This window comes from Hippopotamus amphibius, chromosome X (assembly GCF_030028045.1).
Source record: "Hippopotamus amphibius kiboko isolate mHipAmp2 chromosome X, mHipAmp2.hap2, whole genome shotgun sequence".
Classification (NCBI taxonomy): domain Eukaryota; kingdom Metazoa; phylum Chordata; class Mammalia; order Artiodactyla; family Hippopotamidae; genus Hippopotamus; species Hippopotamus amphibius.
In genome coordinates, this window is record NC_080203.1 from 102,808,182 (window position 1) to 102,832,099 (window position 23,918).

The following is a 23,918-nucleotide window of genomic DNA, read 5'->3' on the forward strand; positions in this document are numbered from 1 at the left end:
ATTCCAGCTTCCCTACTACTAAAATTCAGTCTCTATCCTTTTAAGGATTTTATCGATACAGGAATTCAAGTGAAAAAATGAGCTGAGGGGCTAGAACATGACTCCAGAAGAAGACTGGTCAGGTATGTTCATACACAAATAATCAGACTCTGTTCCACCTCCCTTAATCTGTGCCCTCTTGTCCATCACGATAAGCATAGGATCACGCCAAAGACCACAGTGCAAAGAACACTGACCTAGGAGTCACACACTGGATTTAAGTCTGGATACAGTCACAACTTCTATATGATCTTGGGCAAGTCATTTCTGCTCTCTGGGCTTCAGATTTGGAATCTTCAGAATGAGGAACCAGGTCTGAGGTCCCTTTCGGCTTTAACTCCCTTCATATCTAAGTTTGGTGACTAAAGCCTCTAGAATCCCAGGTGATAGGAGGTAGGGTAGATTGAACTCCTGGCCACAATGCTTCATCCCTTCCTGCATCCTCACTCTTGCCATAGCTTCAATGTGAGTAGAGTATATTCCCCTGCCTCTTGATTTTGGGCTTGGCCATATGACTTCCTTTGAGCAATGGGATATAGTGGACGTAACACAAGTAGGGGCTCAAAAAATGTGCATTGCTTCTTATTCTCTTTTAGTTAATAGTTTAGAGCATTTTATAAAATAAATGTTTAAGACAGAGTTCTCTAACGCTAGGTCGTAATTAGGGTGACCCTCCACCCCAATTTTCCCAGGTCAATCCTAGTTTACATGTTGTTCTGATGTAATGACTTAGCTCTCTTCACTCCCCAGAGTGGGATGATTTAGAGTATCAATTGTGTAGTCGCCACAGAAAAACCTCAGTTAACCTTGAAAACTTACCCAGTTAATCCACAAGTTGGCTATGACAACAGGACCACCCCTTTGCCCCAACACCCATGCCCACAATGCCTTCTTTGGATCATGGGGATTCCTAGCATCCCTTCTTCTTACTTTTCAAGTGGTCTACATTGCAAGTGGCCTCCTTTTCCCTCTAACTGTGAGAAAACCTAAAGTCACTCACAATTAGAAAAAGTTTGGGGACTCCCAACCTCAACTGTAGTTTCAAGGAAGCATGGGCCATCTCCCCTACGGTATAAAGCCTGTGAATCATTGCACAATTTCCTCATTGACAGGACAGTGTCATCCACTTTCTATTATCCAATCAAAAAAGCCCTGGCCCGCAGATATAGAGAGGGACATGCTTGTATAGACACTTGGCAGGACCCTAAAGGTTCCTAACACTGACGTCCCTCCCCTCATGTCCCAATACCCTCAGGTGAGAAATGGCAGGGAAGCAGACTCAGGCCCCAAGCCTGCTACTGGTAGGAAATAACAACCAGACAGTCTCGGGAGGCCTCCGTTTGGAGAACTGGTACCTTCAGAGCTTACTCTTCCCCATGCTGGCACGGAGCATGAGAACGCCCTCTACCGGAGTCCCAGGATCGTCTGCCATCTTCTGCCAGAGGCGCTGCTCTTCCCCCTGAGAGTCCATCCAATCCACGGTCTTCCCATGGCTCACACCTAAAGAAGCGAGAGGGGAGCGCTACACTGTAGAAAGGAAATGTTTTGATCTTCTGGAAGACGCCTATCAACCTCTGAGGGGGGGCCTGCTGACCAGAGAGCCCTTCACTGGCTTGTTCTCACCATATCTAGTGAGTGGTGTTAGCACAGATACATCCTTTGCAGCCTGCATTACTCTCTTCTACCTAGATGACGGGGAACAAGTCAGGGGCTCATTTCTTCCTCACTTTGGGAGTTTAAGTAGAAAGCTGGCTCATCGAGACTGAGTTAACACGACAGAAGAACAGGGTTAACTGGGCCTGAGGCTCTCCCTTTTGAGTGAGGTCACTCCTGTGACCTGGGAGTTTTCATTTCAGTGGTAGTCTTAGAGATAGTCTTGGCTCTCCCTAATCTATACATAAGTAGAGCATCACAGGGTTGGGGTCTTGCTCCATGGAATGCCGCCCCTGGTGCACACGGACTATCTATGTCTGGCCTAAGTGTTGGCAATAATGAGCATTTACGGGGCTGCACGTGCTCTACTGCTGTAAATTTCCCCCCAATTTGCCCTGTTATAGTTGTGTCTTATGGCATCAGTGGTGTGTGTCCATGATCTGTTTGAACAACATGAGACGTTACTTTTTAGGGAAAAAATGGATTTCCCTTCAATTCAACCAGTGTTGAGTAATGGCTGCAAGCCCTGGACAGAACTGAGAAGAGCATGAAGGCAAGTTGGTCTTGGAAGTCCTTCTCTCCCTGATCGGAAGCCTGTGCTGTCTTGGTGATCGTCTCCTGAGCAAATCCCGAAGTAAGGCCCCAAAAAGTAGTTGAAATTCACTTAGACTAAAGTATATATGATATTTTATGAAACGACTGAATATAAGCATTATACCCCAGACTTTTAGCTGAAGGTTAAATGGTTTACATAGTAAGTTACATTAGTAGTATTTTTAACATTGAACCGATCCTTGGCTAAAGGAATGGAGCATCTGTAGAAGTTTTTGAGAGTCGGCTAAGCAGAAACTACATATATACCTAAAACACACCACACTTGCAGGAACCACTCCCCTGCCCCATGTGGAGTCAAAGACAAGTCTCTCACCGCTTCCGGAATTCAAACGAACTCCTCCCAGAAAGATGTTGCTGGAAAAGGCCTCCTTGTCCCAGACGGTAAGTTCTAGGCAAACATTTTTTATATCCTGGGGATGCAGGCCACTGAACATGAAAGTATGATTCCACTGAGGGTTAACACTCTTTTTAATTACCGGAGTTTTGAGTTTGGTGGCTTTGCTATCATCAGGGAGCAGGTAGCTGAAGGAAAAAACACAATCAAGATATCAGTGAGAAAGTAAAGCAGAAAAGGGCATCCTTGTGTAGTCATTTCAATTTCCCATAATTCCTGCTCTGTCTGTGTGTGTGTTTGATTTTCTTTCCCAGCATCTTATATGCTTAACTCTGGGTTTATTTAGTGGAATGGTTTATTATTTCTTTTAAGTGGGGCAATAGTAAAATGCCCACACTCTCCTTTCTAATCCTGTATTGGTCCTTCCCTCATCTGGAAATGAAAATACCTCCTGTAGAAGGTACTATGTAATAATGTCCTGCCTCCCATCATCTCAGGCCCACCTCTGAGGTGACATGAAGTCAGGATGAGCACTTCCTGGCATGCGGACAGCTTCCTACCTCAAGCGCCTGTATCTCTTTGCTTCTCCAGTTAAGGACTTCATCTGGTGCTCTGTGAGCTGACTCAGCTTATGTGCAGGAAACCCTGGGATTACTGGGAATTTAATGTCCAGGCAGCAACCCTCAACCAATGAGTTTTAGAAATTGGTGGATGAGTCGCCCAGCTTCCTTGTCCCTTGAAGGGAAGCATCAAGCAACTCTGTGTCCCTAGTGGAACTGAGCCCCACTTGCCCACAGTGGTAACTTGCCTAGTAACATATTTTTATCAGCTTCCCTCCCTTCCCTGTCTCACTGTCTCTACTTTGTTTTTGATCATAGTACCTGCTGAGTCAGGGAGCAGACTTTAGGGAAGGAGACTTATGGGTATGGAATTAGTATATCAAACAAACATGAAAAATACTACAAATGACCTTACAATAAAGAAGATACATTATGACACTTGAGATTTCTTTTCATGTACAAAAAAGAGACTGCTTGTCTCCCAATATTCATTCTCTCCCTGTTCTCTCCAAAAAAAAAAAAAAAACCCCTCATGATTTTAGTTAGGCACAAGATTGTCCAGAATAAGGACTACATTCCCCAGCCTCCCTTGTTGCTCATCTAGCCACGTGACTAAGTTCTGGCCAATGGGATACCTTCCCATTAGTCTTTGTTTACATACAAGAGAAAAAACTTATGTCTTGTTTAAGCCACTGTTTTGTTGGCTCATGGACAGACCTAATATTTACTGATAAATTTTATAATATTAAATTTTACAGAAGGGTCTATTCTTGGCCTCTCATGCTCTTTTTAAAAAATCTGAGGTCCCTTTAAAATCAGCTCAATGTTTAAGTGTAACTAGGGAGAGAATTTACTAGAAAGTTACTGGCCTTTAATATATATATATATAGAGAGAGAGAGAGAGAGAGAAAGAGAGAGAGACACCAAGGATATTGTCCTTTATTATCTCTGCTTCATAAATGTTCAACATGATAAAGTAAAAACTATTCCAGAAGATGTTAAGTCATCCATGTAAGGCCACAATGAGTTCATGGGCGAGAAGCCATTACCCTCATCCCACCAGTGAGGAGGAAGAGGCCAGAACTGGATGGTAGGGCTGGGGAGGCAAATTTCAACAGCAGGACCCACAGAAAGCATTTCTCCTGTGCTTAAACCTACTGTGAGACAGAGTCAAGGACAGATGGACTGGGATTCAGGCACACGCACTCACCAGTGGGGAAGCCCCAGACATTGGCTTCTCCTTATCATCGCCCTCACCAAAGTTAGCCTGTGTGAGCGTAAAGGCTTGACTCATTTCCTTGTGGGGAAAATTACACTTTTCTAAGAAGGATTGAGGAGAGGAATGATACTGTCACCTGACTCAAAGAATTAACCTCACGGCTGGCATCATGGGAGTTTGTTTTTCCTTAAGTATTTTGTGGTGCTCTGTGAGAGCAGGGACCATGTCTTATTTTTGGAACTGCGGGACTTAGTGCTTGGAGTGTGTGCATGTAGGTGTTTGTTTTGATGAATGAAAAATATCCTTCTGGTTCTAGTTCTTCTAATTATAGGAGAAAAATCTCAAATAGAAAACAGGAGGGATTTGTTGTTTGGGTTGCCTCGAGTGGGTAAGAATCTCCATTAAAAGGGTTGCATTCTCTCAAGAAACTGCCCTGGGCTCCACAAAGTGGACACAAATGCCCAAGAGGCAGTCCTGGGGTTTCCCCAAGGCACTCTCCAGTGAATATCTCTAGGGATGATGCTCTGACATCACCACTTTTTACAATTTCCCCCAAGAGAGCAAAATACCAAGGATTCAATACTTGTGTTGATGTTGCATATTTCCAGCACCAAATGATACCAAAGCACAATAAAAGTGTATTACATGTAGAAAATCACACTTTCTCCTCCTTCAAGAAATGACTCTCACAGGAAAATTTGCCAGTCTTGAGGGCGAGAGTCATGGGAAATCCTGAAATATGCCGGAAGCAGGCTGAGAGCTAGAATAAGTAGATCCCTCTCGCATTGTTTTCAGTGTAAGCACCAGCATTCAAGGGGAGCTCTTTCCTAGCACACATTTAGAGTAAGGACAAGACAGAAGCCTTGCAGCCACCACTGTGTCATGGATGACAGAACTTTTCATCTCCCATAAGTATCATTGAATATGAGCTCAAACAAAATTACCCCTTCACAAAGCTATCAGAAGTGCCTCCTGATTTCACTGCTGTCAAATTCTTTGCCTCTTTGATGAACACTTCTAGGATTCCACCAGAGATGACAGGTGAATCCTTCTTCTTTCCTCGTTTGAAGGTCTTCTTTCCTGCATCAGCCATCAGAGAGAGAGAGAGACAGAGAGAGAGAATAAGGAGAGGAGGAAGGAAGAGACAGAATGAAAGAGAATGAGAATGATGGGAAAGGGAAGAGAAAGACAAAAGAAGAGAAGAGAGATAAATCACAGATTCCATTTTAAAATTTAAAATAAAATCTACAAATATTTATTTCATTTGCCGAGTGAATGAGATCATTACACTAATGTATACTTTTTTTTTTAAGCTCCTTGTTGGAATACAATTGCTTTACACACTTGTACCAGGTTTTGAGGTACACGAAAGTGAATCAGCTGTATTTATACATATATCCCCATATCCCCTCCCTCCCGCGACTCCCTCCCACCCTCCCTGTCCTGGCCCTCTAAGGCATCACCCATCATTGAGTTGATCTCCCTTTGTTATACAGCAACTTCCCACTAGCTAGCTATTTTACAGCTGGTAGCGTATATATGTCTATGCTACTCTCTCACTTTGTCCCAGCTTCCCCTTCACCCTCCGCCCACGTCAACCCCGTGTCCTCAAGTCCATTCTCTGCATCTGCATCCTTATTCTTGCCCTGTCACTGGGTTCATCAGTACCACTTTTTTTTCTTTTTAGATGCTGTATATATGAGTTAGCATATAGTATTTGTTTTTCTCTTTCTGGCTTACTACACTCTGTATGACAGTCTCTAGGTCTATCCACCTCATTACGTATAGACCCATTCCATTCCTTTTTATGGCTGAGTAATATTCTATTGTATATATGTGCCACATCTTCTTTATCCATTCATTTGTTGATGGGCGTTTAGGTTGCTTCCATGTCCTGGCTATTGTAAATAGTGCTGCAGTGAACATTATGGTACATGTTTCTTTTTGGATTATGGTTTTCTCTGGGTACATGCCCAGGAGTGGAATTACTAGATCATAAGGTAGTTGTATTTTTAGTTTTTAAAAGAACCTCCAAACTGTTTTCCAAAGTGGCTGCACCAACTTACATTCCCACAAACAGTGCAGGAGAATTCCCTTTTCTCCACACCCTCTCCAACAATTATTGTTTCTAGATTTTTGGATGATGGCCATTCTGACCAGTGTGGCTTTGACTTGCATTTCTCTGATGATTAGTGATGTTGAGCATCTTTTCATGTGTTTGTTGGCCATCTGCATATCTTCATTGTAGAAATGTCTATTTAGGTCTTCTGCCCATTTGTGGATTGGGTTATTTGCTTTTTTGGTATGAAGCTGCATGAGCTGCTTGTATATTTTGGAGATGAATCCTTTGTCCATTTCTTCATTGGCAAGTATTTTCTCCCATTCTGAGGGTTGTCTTCTTGTCTTGTTTATGGCTTCTTTTGCTGTGCAAAAGCTTTTAAGTTTCATGAGGTCCCATTTGTTTATTCTTGATTTTATTTCCATTATTCTAGGTCGGTCACAAAGGATCTTGCTTTGATGGATGTCATAGAGTGTTCTGCCTATGTTTCCCCCTAGGAGTTTTATAGTGTCTGGCCTTACATTTAGGTCTTTAATCCATTTGGAGTTTATTTTTGTGTATGGTGTTAGGAAGTGTTTTCATTTCATTCTTTGACATGTTGCTGTCCAATTTTCCCAGCACCACTTATTGAAGAGGCTGTCTTTTTTCCATCGTATATTCTTGCCTCCTTTGTCAAAGATAAGGTGCCCATATGTCCGTGGGTTTACCTCTGGGTTCTCTATTCTGTTCCATTGATCTTCCTTTCTATTTTTGTGCCAGTACCATACTGTCTTGATCACTGTGGCCTTGTAGTATAGTTTGAAGTCAGGAAGCCTGATTCCACCAACTCCATCTTTCCTTCTCAAGGTTGCTTTGGCTATTTGGGGTCTTTTGTGTTTCCACACAAATCGTAAGATTTCTTGCTCTAGTTCTGTGAAAAATGCCATTGGTAATTTGTTCGGGATTGCATTGAATCTGTAAATTGCTTTGCGTAGCACAGTCATTTTCACAATGTTGATTCTTCCAATCCAAGAACATGGTATGTCTCTCCATCTGTTTGTATCATCTTTGATTTCTTTCATCAGTGTCTTATAGGTTTCTGCATACAGATCTTTTGCCTCCTTAGGCAGGTTATTTTATTCTTTCTGTTGCAATGGTAAATGGGAGAGTTTCCTTAATTTCTCTTTCTGCTCTTCCGTTGTTAGTGTATAGGAATGCAAGAGATTTCTCTGCTATAATTTTTTATCCTGCTACTTTACTAAATTCATTGATTAGTGCTAGCAGGTTTCTGGTAGCATCTTTAGGGTTTTCTATGTATAATATCATGTCATCTGCGAAGAGTGACAATTTTACTTCTCTTTTTCCAATTTGAATTCCCTTTATTTCATTTTCTTCTCTGATTGCTGTGGCTAGCACTTCCAAAACTATGTTGAATAATAATAGTGAGAGAGGACACCCTTGTCTTGTTCCTGTTCTTAGAGGGAATGCTTTCAGTGTTTCACCATTTAGAACGATGTTGGCTTTTGGTTTCTCATATATGGCTTTTATTATGTTGAGATAATTTCCTTCTGTGCCCATTTTCTGGAGAGTTTTTATCATATATGGATGTTGAATTTTGTCAAAAGCTTTTTCTGCATCTATTGAGATGATCATATGGTTTTTATCCTTCAATTTGTTGATATGATGTATCACATTGATTGATTTGCATGTATTGAAGAATCCTTGCATGCCATGGACAAACCCCACTTGATCATGGTGTATGATCTTTTTAATGTGCTGTTGGAGTCTGTTAGCTAGTATTTTGTTGAGGATTTTTGCATATATATACATCAGTGATATTGGTCTGTAATTTTCTTTTTTTGTGACATCTTTGCCTAGTTTTGGTATCAGGGTGATGGTGGCCTCGTAGAATGAGCTTGGGAGTGTTCCTCCTTCTGCTCTATTTTGAAAGAGTTTGAGAAGGAGAGGTGTTAGCTCTTCCTGAAATGTTCGAGAGCATTGTCCTGTGAAGCCATCTGGCACTGGGCTTTTGTTTGTTGGGAGATTTTTAATCACAGTCTCAATTTCCATGCTTGTGTTTGGTCTGTTCATAGTTTCTATTTCTTCCTGGTTCAGTCTTGGAAGATTGTACTTTTCTAAGAATGTATCCATTTCTTCCAGGTTATCCAATTTATTGGCATATAGTTGCTTGTAGTAGTCTCTCATGATCTTTTGTATTTCTGCGGTGTCACTTGTTACTTCTCCTTTTTCATTTCTAATTCTGTTGATTTGCATCTTCTCCCTTTTTTTCCTGATGACTCTGGCTAATGGTTTATCAATTTTTTTTATCTGCTCAAAGAACCAGCTTTCAGTTTCATTGATTTTTGCTATTGTTTCCTTCATTTCTTTTTCATTTATTTCTGATCTGATCTTTATGATTTCTTTCCTTCTGCTCACTTTCAGGTTTTTTTGTTCTTCTTTCTCTCATTGTTTTAGGTATAAGGTTAGGTTGTTTATTTGAGATTTTTCATGTTTCTTTGGTAGGACTGTATTGCCATAAACTTCCCTCTTACAACTGCTTTTGCTGCATCCCATAGGTTTTGGATTGTTGTGTTTTCATTGTCATTTGTTTCTAGATATTTTTGGATTTCCTCTTTGATTTCTTTAGTGATTTCTTGGTTGTTTAATAGCATATTGTTTAGCCTCCATGTGGTTGTATTTTTTACAGTTTTTTTCCTGTAATTGATATCTATTCTCATGGCGTTGTGGTCAGAGAAGATGCTTGATATGATTTCAATTTTCTTGAATTTACTGAGGCTTGATTTGTGACCCAAGATGTGATCTATCCTGGAAAATGTTCCATGTGCACTTGAGAAGAAAGTGTAGTCTGTCGTTTTTGGATGGAATGTCCTATAAATATCAATTAAGTCGAGATGGTCTAATGTGTCATTTAAAGCTTGTGTGTCCTTATTTATTTTCTATTTGGATGATCTGTCCATTGATGTAAGTGGGGTGTTCAAGTCTCCTACTATTATTGTGTTACTGTCGATGTCCCCTTTTATGGCTGTTAGCATTTGCCTTATGTATTGAGGTGCTCCTATGTTGGGGGCATAGATATTTACAATTGTTATATGTTCTTCTTGGATGGATCCCTTGATCATTATGGAGTGTCCTTCCTTGTCTCTTGTAATAGTCTTTAAAGTCTAACGTGTCTGATATGAGTATTGCTACTCCAGCTTTCTTTTGACTTCCATTTGCATGGAATATCTTTTTCCATCCCCTTACTTTCAGTCTATATGTGTCCCTTGGTCTGAAGTGGGTTTCTTGTAGGCAGCCTATAGAAGGGTCTTGTTTTTGTATCCATTCAGCCAGTCTGTGTCTTTTGGTTGGAGCATTTAATCCATTTACATTTAAGGTGATTATTGACATGTACAGTTCCTATTACCATTTTCTTAATTGTTTTGGGTTTGTTTTTGTAGGTCTTTTCCTTCTCTTGTGTTTCCTACTTAGAAAAGTTCCTTCAGCAATTGTTGCAAGGCTGGTTTGGTGGTGCTGAATTCTCTCAACTTTTGCTTGTCTGGAAAGCTTTTGATTTCTCCATCAAATCTGAATGAGATTCTTGCTCGATAGCATATTCTTGGCTGTAGGTTTTTCTCTTTCAGGACTTTCAGTATATCCTGCCATTCCCTTCTGGCCTGCAGAGTTTCTGCAGAAAGATCAGCTGTTATCCTTATGGGTTTTCCCTTATATGTTATTTGTTGCTTTTCTCTTGCTGCTTTTACTATTTTTTGTGTTTAATTTTTGTTAGTTTGATTAATATGTGCCTTGGTGTATTTCTCCTTGGGCTTATTCTGTATGGGACTTTCTGCAATTCTTGGACTTGATTAATTATTTCCTTCCCCATGTCGGGGAAGTTTTCCACTATAACCTCTTCAAATATTTTCTCAGACCCTTTCTTTTTTTCTTCTTCTTCTGGGATGCCTATGATTCAAATGTTGGTGCGCTTAATGTTGTCACCAAGGTCTCTGAGACTGTCTTCCATTCTTTTTGTATACTTTTCCATGTAATCACTTAAATGTTATTTTACCCCTTTGGATTCCTCTGGATAGATCTTTCACTTGTATGTGTTGGAAAATATGAGCAAATAAATTTAAAAAATTAAATACTCCCCTATAAGGTATAAAGGAATAAAATTGAAAATACCCCAAGAGCTGCCACGGCCACATCACTACTCCCCATGAGGAACAGCTACAATTAAAGCCAAACACAAGCACCAAGACACCCAAAGAGAAAAGTCCTAACTCCTGTCTTGGATATTTTAGTCTTGTACGTTGTCAACTCCAAGCCAGGTCAGCTCTAAAAGCTATTGCTCAGGCACAATTACATTTTTGGGTGAGAGAAAACTCTTCCCACATCACATTTTTGTTCTGATGAAATATGCTCAACGTGAATAACGATCGTCTCCACCACCACCTTTATTTAACACTGTTTTAAGTGCTCTACATGAATGAACCTATTTAATGCTTGCAATATCCCTATGAAGTGAGGCAACTGAGGCTGAGAGACAGTAATTTAGTTGCACAGGGTCACAATGATAAGGGTCATAGGAAAAGAAGGATAAAGGAAGCTGCCTGTAGGAGTTGATGAAAGAAGGGCAAGAGGGATTTAAAAGTTGACTTCATCTGGACTTTTCCTTTGTATTCTGTTTTCCAGGTTAATTTCCTTCTCAAGACGCCCTGAGCAGCTGTGAATATCATAAATCCAGATAGCAGCTTTCTACACCTCCCCTCTCAGCAGACCATCCCCCATCTCTCCCAGCTCCCAGTCCACTCAAGGGAAGATCCTGTATGTGCTGGACTTCCAGGAAACAAATCTCAACATTAAGGTTGGTTTCTAAGTATGAACTCTGTTCTTTCCTTGTAAGAATCTCACACCCTTCCCCACATACAGTATATGCTTTTCAACTCTCCTTAAAAGACAGTGACACCTAACCATTTCCATTTCATCTGTGTAATGTAAAAGTAAAACAGTCCATCGAAGTCCTGATCCCTACTTCCACACTTCTAGAAATGGAATGTCCCTGATCAAAGTCATTGATTTTTTTCTCTACCTTGAAGTTGTCCTAGTGGAAGCGTCAGGTTCTCCTCTGGGGGTATGTATCGTAAGACGACTGTCAGCTCTCCTTTGTACTGAAGGCCAATATCAGCAGCAAATTCCACCTGGCCAACAGGAGAGAGGTGAAAAGAAAAAGTGAGAATGCTTGGTTTGCAATTTTGTAGCCCATATTTGAATATATAATATTTACTTGACAGCTTAAATGTGACAATTTATTCCCATTCAACTATGTTAGCACTTATTGGTTTAAGAGATGCCTCAGAGGCTGGAAAACTCTATGAAGGTATTTGTGTATAATTTTAAACAGTAAAGTAAAAGGAATCTGAGAGGAGATATATATCACTCGTTCAGTGAACCAATGGACACTGAGTGCCTGTGAGGCACTGAGGACTAGACCTATCACTGAACATACACAAACAATTTGGGGTATGAGGCAGGAATAAAGATATCACTGCAAACAGCCTCAGAAGATACTTCCCTCTGTCTGTCCTTGATGTCTCAAGGCTTTCCTAAGTGTCCAAGAAGGGGAAAGTAGGCAGTAATGTCTGATTCAAATTGGGCTGCCAGCCACCAAGTAGGAAAAGCTATACTGGTAATTCACATCATTAAAATTCAATGTGGAAAAACTGGTTCACTGCAACATTGCTGGTGCACTGTAAAATGGTTCAGCCACTCTGGAAATCAGTTTGGCATTTTCTTTTTCTTTCTTTTTTTTTTTAATTTTAAAAAGAATTAATTTTTGAAGCTCTTTATTGGAACATAATTGCTTTACACTCTTGTACCAGTTTTTGAGGTACACGAAAGTGAATCAGCTGTATTTATACATATATCCCCATATCCCCTCCCTCCCGCGACTCCCTCCCACCCCTCTGTCCTGCCCTCTAAGGCATCACCCATCATTGAGTTGATCTCCCTTTGTTATACAGAAACTTCCCATTGGCTATCTATTTTACAGTTGGTAGTATATATATGTCTGTGCTACTCTCTCACTTCGTCCCAGCTTCTCCTTCACCCTCCGCCCCCCTCAACCCCGTGTCCTCAAGTCCATTCTCTGCATCGGCATCCTTATTCTCGCCCTGTCACTGGGTTCATCAGTACCATTTTTTTTCTTCTTTTTAGATGCCGTATATGTGAGTTACAATACAGTATTTGTTTTTCTCTTTCTGGCTTACTTCACTCTGTATGACAGACTCTAGGTCTATCCACCTCCTTACATATAGCTCCATTTCATTCCTTTTTATGGCTGAATATTATTCCATTGTATATATGTGCCACAGTTTGGCATTTTCTTAAAAGACTAAACATACAGGCACTTCCTACATTGTGCAGTGGTTAGGAATCCCCCTGCCAATGCAGGGGACATAGGTTTGATCCCTGCTCCGGGAAGATTCCTGCCGTGGAGAAACTAAGCCCATGAGCCACAACTATTGAGCCCGTGTGTCGCAACTACTGAAGCCCACACACCTAGAGCCCGTGCTCTGCAACAATAGAAGCCAGGGCAATAAGGAGCCCGCGCACCACAACAAAGATTGCCACAACTAGACAAAGCCTGTGTGCAGCAATGAATACCCAACACAGCCAATAAATAAATAAATTAATTAATTAAAAAAAAAGACTAAACATAGAACTACGATACAATCCAGCAAATTGCACTCTTGGGCATTTATCCCAGAAAAGTAGAAGACTGTGTACACTGAAAAAAATCTATACATACATATGTATATCATCTTTATGTGTAACAGTACAAAGGTGGAAACAACCTAGATGTCCTTCAATAGATAACAGGTTAAATAAACTGTGGTACATCCATAACAAGGAGTACTGCTCAGCAAGAAAAAGGAATGGTGATTGATACATGAAACAACCTGGGTGACTCTCTAGAGAATTAGGCCGAATTAAAAAAAAGCCAGCTTAATGGGATACATACTATATGATCCCATTTATAATGACATCCTTGAAATGACAAAATAAGAGATATGGAGAACAGATTCATGGTTGCTAGGGGTTAGGAATGGGGGTGGCAGGAGGGAGGTGGGTGTGGTTAAAGAAGAGCACGAAGGATCCTTGTGGGGATGGACCTGTTCTGTATCTTGGCTGTAGTGGTGAATGTACAAAGCTACACGTGACAAAATTGCATAGAAAAAAATACACAAACACACAAACAAAAACTGAGGAAATCTGTGTAAGATGAGTGGACTGTATCAATGTCACCATGTCGGTTGTGGCATTGCACTATAGCTTGGTAAAATGTGACCATTAGGGGAAACTGGGTAAAGGGTATAGAGGATCTCTCTGTATTATGTCTTACAATAGCATGTGGATCTACAATCTTTTCAAAATCAAATTTTAAATTTAAAAACGCAGTGTGAGCACACACCCCGAGCCTCTGCTCTGTAGGTCTCCCATTTGCCATGGAGTCAACAGAACTTTGATTTTTCATAAATAGGGTAAGAAAAGTAGTGTACTTTCTCAGACTTTTCCTGCAGGAACTTGACTGCTGAGCAATGAGTCAAGGGCTGAGAACTGCTCACTTCTGAGAGAGGGCGGACTGAAAGAATTCAGAAACCCCCAAACCCACAAGAAAGCCCAAGGCTGTTCAAGCCTCAGCAAAAAAGACTGACATCATCACAAAAGGATTCCTTGCCTGACTTTCTTTCCTCTTGGTGGTGGTAAAACTTATTAGCAAAGGCGGGAAAATCATCTGAAGTATTTTATTCGGCTGTCTTGCCAGGGGCACAAATGAGATTAGATGGTGAAATAGACTATCCATCTAATATTTAATCTTATTATTTAAAATCTAGTGCCTTGTAAGAGGACTTTTCTAATTGTTTTGATAGTTTCAGTAAATTTTAGTTTATGTGAAAGTCACAAGTGGAAAATTATAATGGATATTATGACAGATAAAAGAGATCATTGCTTTTTCGATAGCATGGCTAATGAGAGGTGAGGTATTTGTCCTCTCTCTGAATCTGAGTGGGCTGTCATCATCACTTCTGCCATATTCTACTAGTCAAAGCAATGTGCCAGTTTCTGGGCCCTGGCCTTAAGATGAAAAGCTTCTACTTCTTCTCTCGGAATATTCTTTGGATTCTCCCTCTGGGAACTCGTTGTGAGGTCCAAGTCACATGGAGAAGCCATACGTCGGTGCTCTAGTTGGCAGGCCTAGCTGAGTTCCTACCTAGCTGGCAGCCAACATCAAGTGGGAGACAGCCAACAGGAACAACCAGCCTAGTCAAGCCCTCAGATGACTTCAGCCTCAGTCTACTATCTAGCCTCAAGTGGATAAGAGATCTTAAATAAGAACCACCTAGCTGAGCCCAGTCACCGCACAGAATCAAGAACAATAATAATAAATTGTTGTTTGAAGCCACTAAGATTTAAGGTAGTTTTCTATACAACAACAGTTAACCAGTGCAAGCTCTATTTGCTTTCAGCTGAGATCTTTGGGTAGGAAAATATATTGGCAGGAAAAATTATATGTGCAGGTGTCATATACTAATGTGTAGTATATTAGTAGAGATCAAAACATGCATGATTGGGATTTATTAATGTTCCATTGGTTTCTAGCTGAAATTCAAATGTACTGGTGACTTGGTATAAATACAGTCCTCAAATCTTGCAGGAATAGAAAATAATAAAATGAAGTCCTTTAGCATCATAATCACATACAAAAGAAATGCAAAGTAGGGAGTCATCTTACAGTCTGCACATAGCTAATATCTTGGGAGTGTTTTTGGTACACTTGCAAGGAAATTCCAAGGCAACATCCTCTCCTGGCATACTACCGGTTTTTTTAAATTAATTAATTAATTAATTTATTTATTTATTAATTATTTTGGCTCTGTTGGGTCTTTATTGCTGTGCATAGGCTTTCTCTAGTTGTGGCGAGCGGGAGCTACTCTTCCTTGCGGTGCACAGGCTTCTCACTGTGGTGGCTTCTCCTGTTGTGGAGTGCTGGCTCTAGGCACGTGGGCTTCAGTAGTTGCAGCATGCAGGCTCAGTAGCTGTTGCTTGCAGGCTCTAGAGAGCAGGCTTCAGTAGTTGTGGCACATGGACTTAGTTGCTCCATGGCATGCGGGATCTTCCCAGATCAGGGCTCGAAACTGTGTCCCCTGCATTGGCAGGAGGATTCTTAACCACTGAGCCACCAGGGAAGTCCCCATACTACCATTCTACATTATTCAACCAACTCCTGCTCAGAGAAATGTTGCAAAATCCAATTCAATTCAATGCATTCAATTTATTCAATTCTACCAACACATATGGAATGGCTTCTTGTAGCAATGATTTTAAGGCATTTTTGCTAAGTGCTATGGGGACACAGAGAGAGACCCTGCTTTCAATGAGTTTTCATTCTGTCCAGGAGATATATATTCAACAGAAGCTCTATTAATCTGCCCAAATGCTCTCCATTCCCACTGAAGAACAGGATCCTCTATACAAAGACCATTGCATGCCTGCTCCCATCAGTTGAAATGTACGCTCATCAAAAGTCAGCTGCATTAGTCCCCGAAGTTCTTTATGCCAGGCATATTTGTGGCTGTAATTATATAACTGAATGTCACAAATTGAGTCCAAAAAGACAGCTGCTACTATAAAAATTAGGTTGACTGAACTTATAAGAACTAAAAGATTCAAAAATAAATTTGCTACTGGATTATATTTGGGCTTGAAGCTGTAAAAGATTAGGAAAGATCATGAATAGTTAGAAAGATTTTTGCATTTGGTTGACTTTGAAAGTATTCTTTTTTTAAAAAAAGTTTTATTTATTTATTTATTGGCTGCGTTTCGTTGCTGCACCCGGGCTTTCTGTAGTTGTGGAGAGCCAGGGTTACTCTTCGTTGCAGTGCACGGGCTTCTTAACGAGGTGGCTTCTCTTGTTGCGGAGCACGGGCTCTAGGTGCATGGGCTTCAGTAATTGCATCGCATGGGCTCAGTAGTTGTGGCTCTCGGGCTCTAGAGCACAGGCCTAGTAGTTGTGGTGCATGGGCTTAGTTGCTCCGCAGCACGTGGGATCTTTCTGGACTTGGGATCGAACCTGTATCCCCTGCATTGGCAGGCTGATTCTTAACCACTGAGCCACCAGGGAAGCCCTGAAAGTACTCTTAAGTTTCTGTTTCACTTTAGAGAAAATCAAACTAGAAACTGTTGATTGGGATGCATTAGGGTCAGAATTTATGCCAGGAGGATATGACAGAATTTCAATCGCTGAAACCATACTCAAACAAAACAATGTGCCCCTATATTAGAAGACTTGAAATTGAATGCACATTTATTTGTTTTAAGTTAAAACACATGAGTAAGAAATACACTGTGGGGGACTTCCCTGGTGGCACAGTGGTTAAGAATCCGCCTGCCAATGCAGGGGACACGGGTTCGAGCCCTGGTCCGGGAAGATCCCACATGCCACGGAGCAACTAAGCCCATGCGCCACAACTACTGAGCCTGCGCTCTAGAGCCCATGAGCCACAACTATTGAGCCCACATGCCTAGAGCCTGTACTCCGCAACAAGAGGAGCCACCACAATGAGAAGCGCATGCACCGAAATGAAGAGTAGCCCCTGCTCCCCACAACTAGAGAAAGCCCATGCAGCAACAAAGATCCAATGCAGCAAATAAATTAATTAATTAAAAAAAAAAGAAATGCACCGGGGGAGTGGGTTTGTATGTGTTTGACTTCTGTGTCTTTGTCCATGAACTGACCTACTATTATTGGTCCTGATTGCTGGGAGAAGACGGCTTCTACCACACAGCAAGCTCAATGTCAGACAAATGATAACAGTGGCTCCCAACCCAAGTACAAAGAAACTACTGTGGGAAGAGAGAGTAATCCAGATTGGGATGAATAGGGGGCCGTTGTCTGGTACTTAAAGGATGGGAGAGATGATGACATATAAAGAGGAGGGGTGGGGGAAAAAGATTGGTATGGGTTAAGAAAGCAGGATGAGCAGAATCCAGTGGGACTTGTGGAGAATGTGTCTAAGGACTGGTAGGGAGTCAGGTGTGATCAGAGGTGCATCTGCAAGGAGGAAGCAGCAAGGAAGATGAAAACAAGGTGTCTACTCTGGGGTAGACACAAAGACATGAATTTCTGTTACACTGTTTTATTAGACTGGGTAGTGGGGTACTCTCTTCACAAAGTGGAGAGTGGTTTACCAAGGTTGTAATATCAGGCAAAGTTTCATGGAGAGTAACTTTTGCTCAGTCCCACAGGGGAGCTCTGAAAACAAGACCGATTACACCCCAGAGCGGTCCCAATCAGAAGCAAGGCAGTGAGAGGGTTTACACTCCTTCACCCATCAGTTACTGGTCAGGGGCTCTGCCCTCAACTCCCAGAAGATGTAAATACCCAGGCTATTCTGGCTTTCCATGCCCACATTCCAAGCCTACTCCAGCAGCCTGAGCACGCCTCTCCTACAAAGATTGGCAGGTGTCGGCTGGGAGGAGGGACAGCCATGGGGAGGTGTGTATGCGTGAAAATGGGGATATAGGTAAAGCACTGACATCCTCCTCTGCTCCAGAAGACTGGGCCACATCAAGGGAGCACTGGGTGCCAGGGTGAGGGTCAGGATTTACTCAAACCATATCCAAAATCAGTAGAGAACCACTGAAAGTATCTGACTCAGCAAGGGTGTGGAATAATCAGATAACACCCTTTGTCTTTTGCTTTTTGAAGAGACAGAGATGCACTTTCCATCAGAGTAGGAACCAAAGGTTCCAGCACACTTAAAGCTCTAAGGTAGAGTCATATATTATGGACACAAGTCTGCCCAAATTGCCATGTAAAGAAAGAGCCCTTTAGCTAGGCAATCATGCTACGGGACCTTATACTACATTGACTCTGCCTGAAGGTGTTGGGATGGTGAAGATTTCCTTGAGAAACCACTTAAGCTTGCTGTTGACTTTCAAGGGTCCTTTTTATAATTGCACCTTCTGGGAACACATGAAAGGAAATTTATACTGACAAACTCTTCTTGTCTAACTATGTAACATGCCTTTGGGTAAGATAATGAGTTATAGCTAATAAACAACCCCATGTCACGCAGTAAAATGGGAGTTATACCGAGAAACTACTTTACAGTAAGTACATCTGGCAACTTGAATTCTTTCTCTGTCTGCCATCAACCTTCTTACGGGCAGTAAGATGAAGCAAAAACAAAGGTAGGTGTCCAGGGACTTCTCACCAACACAGAGTCAATAAGCAATAAGGCACTGTGTCTTTCCAGTCTTCCCACTGCCAAAGAATGCCAGTATTCCTGAATGTTTAAGAACTATTAATTTTGATCCTCTATTACTAAGGAAATTGGTCCCTGTAGCTCACACTTCAGCTCCTCAGCTGGATAATCTACGAGAAGCATCAAGTCTCTAAGGGTGCTCATGTTATAGCTGCAGCTGATGAAGTGACTACTGCATTGGAATGACTGCAGGGGGAGACGGGGAATGAAGTGACAATTCTCAGAGCCAGCTGGTAATCAACCATATGGAGCCCAGCTCAGCCTGAGCACAAGCCACTCACGAAGCAGGAGGCAGCGTACAGAGCATGTTTTGGTACCCGGCCTCCCCAGTTTGGGAAGGCATGGTACCTAAGCAAGTCTGAATAATCTGCAGCCTTTCCTCTGTGTTTGTCAGAGGGAGCTTGGCGGAAAAAGATGACATGGATTAGACACTAATATATGCTGCATTCCCCAGAAGCCAACCCTGAAGTGAGGATTCTTATGCAAGTGACTTATTAACGATGTGCTCCCAGGACAGGCCAGTGAAGGGGTTGGGGAAATAGGTCGGGGAAGAGGAGGAAGCCAGGCAAGGGCACAGCCAGGTCCCGCAGGAGAGCTCTCGAGTGTGACGTCTCAGAGTTTTACCCACTCTCAGTAATGGAATTGAGCTTTCAAACTCCCCCGTCTATCAGTTATTGTGGCCCGAGGTACATAAGCTCCTAGGAATTCTGGCTCTCTGACCATGTGGGAAAAATCTACAATAGCCTGACAGTCTGCTAAAGAGAGTCTCGGGTAGAGGCTGCTGGAGGCAACATTCCTAACAGACATGGTTAAAGGAATCCAAGGGGATCTGGCAAAGGACCAAAGGAGTTTCACTGACATTAACCACCATCAGAACGTTTCTACCTTGAGCAGCCTCAGAGAGATGCTTCTCCCTTATGACAGAAAGTCAAACCACTCAGTGTCAATGTGAAGGTGATTACCACAGAAAGTTGTTGGCCCCTAAGCACAGAGGATGCCTGGGAGAGGCCTGCGAGAACTTTGATATCATCTCAGTACAAATCTTCCAACCATTTCCAAGAAACTGACTGGAAACCCTCCAAGCTGGTTTCCAAAAAAGCCCCTCTGTGCTTTCATGTTCAGTTTCTGACAAGCGAGTTAATTTCATGGACTACAATGCAAGTTACTTGTCCTTCATCAGTGTCACACATCATATGACGTGTTGGACACTTATGATTCTTTGATACTCACCCATTATGCACAAAAGGAAGCACGTGATGGGAGACTGTTAACTCAGATTAACTGCTATCCTTTATGGTGAGGCTTTTCATTCACTTCCAAGAAACTTAGTGCTGTCTTGACCAAATATTTCTCATATTTAATGTCAGAGAAATGTTATGCTATTGTGGACTTATTTGTTGCTAACACCGTACATCCTATCTCTATCACATTTATGTCAGTCACGGGAATGAGGTTATTTTCTGTTTGAGGATTTCTATTTCATCGTCCATTTTACCCATAGCCCAATTAAACCTCCTAAAAATTTCCCATGAGTTATTTACACCAAGTTTGAGGTCAACACTTATAAAATCCACTAGAATATTGTATTTAACTTCTGCATCTCAGTCTCCTCATATAAAACGAGGATAATGATGGCAACCTCACAACAGTGGTTGGAACCATGAGATGTGAAAGATGGTGATGACGGTCAATGTTTGCTTCTTGCTGCCTAGCAACCACTCACCATTTTTTTTTTTTTTTTTTTTTTTTTACTACTACTGTACCTGGATTTCTTTTGGGGCAATACCACCTTCAGGACCAGAGTTATGTTCTGATTATCTCAGGCCACTCAATGTATCTCACTTCCCTGGCCACAATGATTGGCTCAGGGTGGGCAAATAATGTTGTAAGAATCAGGAACCAGGTCCAGGGCATTGGCTGCACTATTGGAGGAGGAGGAACTCTCTCCTCCCCCCATAGGACAGTGTGAGGTAAGGATGAGAGGTTTGCAGCTCTCATGGTGTCCAAGAGAAGCAGACCTGGAGCTAGTGAGGGAGGCCCACGCTGCATGAAGTCTGCAAGTGAAGCCAACACAGAGAAGAGAGACCATAAGACTCCAGGGTCTTGCTAAGATCTGAGCATCTGGATCAAGCCATGCTGCATAATCACTGGCCAATGATTTCCTTTTATTTTTTTTGAGTAGTATGAGCTGGGGTTTCTGTTAATTGCAATATAAGGACTCCAATGTAACATAAATACTACCTGGCATTTACTGAAAAGTTTAAATGTGCCTGACACAATACTGCAAGCATCCCTGTAATCAATGTCCAATTCTTATATCACTAATGAGAACACCAAGGCCTGAGAAGTTAAGTAAGTTGCCCAAGGTTACACAGAGAGTCGTGAAGCCAGGATTGAACCCAGGAAGTCTGATCTGCGTCCACTATCATTAGCATCATGGTCTTTTCGCCCCTCTCTATATAAGGAACAATCTTTGGCTACATAAATGGAACCTTTTACCACCTCGCTTTTGACTTCAAACATTACTATAAATGTAGAGATACCAATTACGTAGAGTGAATCCCAGGTACTTTTGCTTTATTTTAGAACATACTATAGTAGCATTTAATTTCTAGAACCAGGTTTGAGATTTTTTTTCTGACTATAACTCAAGACCTGGGTTCTGAATCTCAAAAGTAGGAATGCAGGAAACTAGATACTTTAGCTACCTGGTCACTTCCTCATGTAAACTGAGACAAGAGCACTGCTGTGCATGTCTGAATTGTGGAGAATGAGAAAGAGCATGTTTTGAGGCTGATTGTGCTCTCTGGAGCTGTTTTTGCCTAAATAAAAATAAATGCTTTCTCTTTCTAATAGGATCATATAATGTATTCTTTTGTTTATCCATGGCGACCTTTGAATGATGAATACATTTTTAGTGGGTCAAATTAATAAGATATATGATTATGTGGCTTGCATTTTACAGACTCTGTATCGAAGAAGGATTTCCAAAAGAATGGATTAACGTTTATTATGTTATTCCAAATTAGCTGCACTAATCTTTTCAGATTATCACTTGACAACTGGAAGTCTTCAGACTCTTTAGGCCTGTGACATCAATTTTGCTCCTCATTTGTATAACTGACTCATCTGGAAGCATTTCCTACCTTGGGCTGAAGCACAAACCACTCATCAGTTGGATTTTCAAAGTTCCATGAGTCAAAAGGAATTTCCACCTCCCCAAGGAAGCTGTTTCGTCCAAATCGATCGTAATGCCAGACTGAGAGCTGCAGAGTTCTCGTTTCCAGCTGAGTATGGCTGATGGTGTACTGCAAAATCAGATTGACAACATAACACTAAGGAGAGCTCCGCCCACTTCTGGGACAGGTTGAAATTTACTTCCACCAGCTTTCAGATCATATGCATTAGTAATATGAACAAAACCAACCCAAGAGAAAAACACTTCAGTTTTCTCCGTTTCTGCTACAACTGAGGTTCTATTCCATAAAATCATTTTGTGTGAGACCTAGCACTGAACCATATATCAACAGACTATTTAGGAGGCAGTGAGTCAATAAACTTCAGATTTTGTATAAAAAGTTTGATGTGATGAAGCTTGTCCCCTTTTCAGTTTTCCCTGCTTTTCATTTGCCTAATTATTTTGTCAACAACTACTTTGTCACCGCAAGGTTTCATTATCAATTCTCTAATTTCTCTGTCTTATTTTATCTATAACAAGAAGCCCCAAATCCGGGAAAAGTATTGACCATGAGAAACTTGCAAATGCCAAACTTCATAGAGTTCAGTCTAAGCACAGGGGTGAATCAATATATACGTAGGTTGAGCAGAATGAAAATATTGCTGGTATAGTTTTGCTTTTCCCAGCAGAATATTATCCAAGGCCACAAGCCCACACACCCTCAAAACCTCCTGACTGTCCTAAGCAAATACTACCTGGGACACGCTTCAGACTGACTTGATTCCTGATCTTGGATTTGCGTCTATACCTGTCCTTGCTGTTCCTGGTATGAGTAAGCTTGGCTCCCTGCCTCCTGGATCTGCCATGTCACTCTGTTTCTCTACTCTACTTGGACTCACCTTTGTCATCCTGTCGTGGCTACTGGATTTACCCTCTGCCTATATTCATTCATTTTCATTTAGATTTGTCTTGATATTGACGCCTGCTTCCACATATGACCCCGTTGACACATCCCCATCTCCCCGGATCTTTCATACCAGGCTAGATTGGTCCGGGGTGAGAGAAGAGGTTGTTAACATGGAAGCCCATGGAAAAGTAATTTCTCTAGAATTGGGTCCTGGGTCATATCTTATTTAGGCCACTGATGCTGAGATTTCTCAAATCCAGCCCTGCATCTCCACTGTTCATTAACCACATGCCTAAATTTAGCCACATTCTGAAACCCTAAAAAGAAACAGCACATCTTCATGCTGTGTTAGCAGGACAATGAGTGCGTACAGAGTGACCTGCTAAGTTAGCGTCAAAACTGTGACAAACTTCTTTTAGGGGGAATTAGAAAAAACACAGTTTTCCCAAGTGTGAAACATACTTTTTGACATGATGCACCAGGTCAGATGTAATTTTCCTGGACCATCTCTCCTTCAGGTGCAATTTCAGGAGCAACAGAGGAATACACAGAGTAAGAGTGGTTTACATATTTTTTCCCCCAGAAACAGAAAGCCAAGGGTATCATACTAACTGATTCAAATTCTACTTTTCTAAAATACATATAAGCCTTGACATGCATACCCTCGGTAGTTACTTCTAAACCAATGAGGTTGTAAACCGTATCACTAAAGTTACTATGAGCGAATATTTATTTACCTTTAGTGTTTCATTGAATTCTGGATTGGTGCCTGTTCTGATTTTGGTCTTGCGCTTATTATTCCTGGACTTGTCAGGAAGAAGGTATGACTTGACATAACTACAGATGGTAAAAAAAAAAAATAGAAAGTAATTCTTGGGAGACATCTATTGCTACTTTGCAAGAAATGCTTGGGGACTTCAGTGAATACAAGAGGTAATGGGAATAGGCTAGTGAGTATAATAGACAGAACCAAAGAGAACGTGGTCACCTTGAAATATAACTCTGGACCTTCAATAAGAGAGAAGAAGTAAGCCCAAACACATATG

At 41.5% G+C, this 23,918-nt stretch overlaps 1 protein-coding gene across 2 annotated transcripts in view; it reads right to left on the reverse strand.

The window, feature by feature from the left end:
* Positions 1–1,396: 1,396 nt before the first annotated feature.
* Positions 1,397–23,918, reverse strand: part of SYTL5 (synaptotagmin like 5) — a 100,986-nt gene continuing 78,464 nt past the window's right edge. For both annotated transcript variants that reach the window (XM_057719027.1, XM_057719026.1), the window contains 6 exons: positions 23,610–23,709; positions 21,934–22,095; positions 11,548–11,656; positions 5,365–5,500; positions 2,621–2,829; positions 1,397–1,539 (listed from right to left, as the gene is read on the reverse strand). In XM_057719027.1, coding sequence (XP_057575010.1) covers positions 1,397–1,539; positions 2,621–2,829; positions 5,365–5,500; positions 11,548–11,656; positions 21,934–22,095; positions 23,610–23,709 — 859 coding nt within the window. The remainder of the gene's footprint in view (positions 1,540–2,620; positions 2,830–5,364; positions 5,501–11,547; positions 11,657–21,933; positions 22,096–23,609; positions 23,710–23,918) is intronic.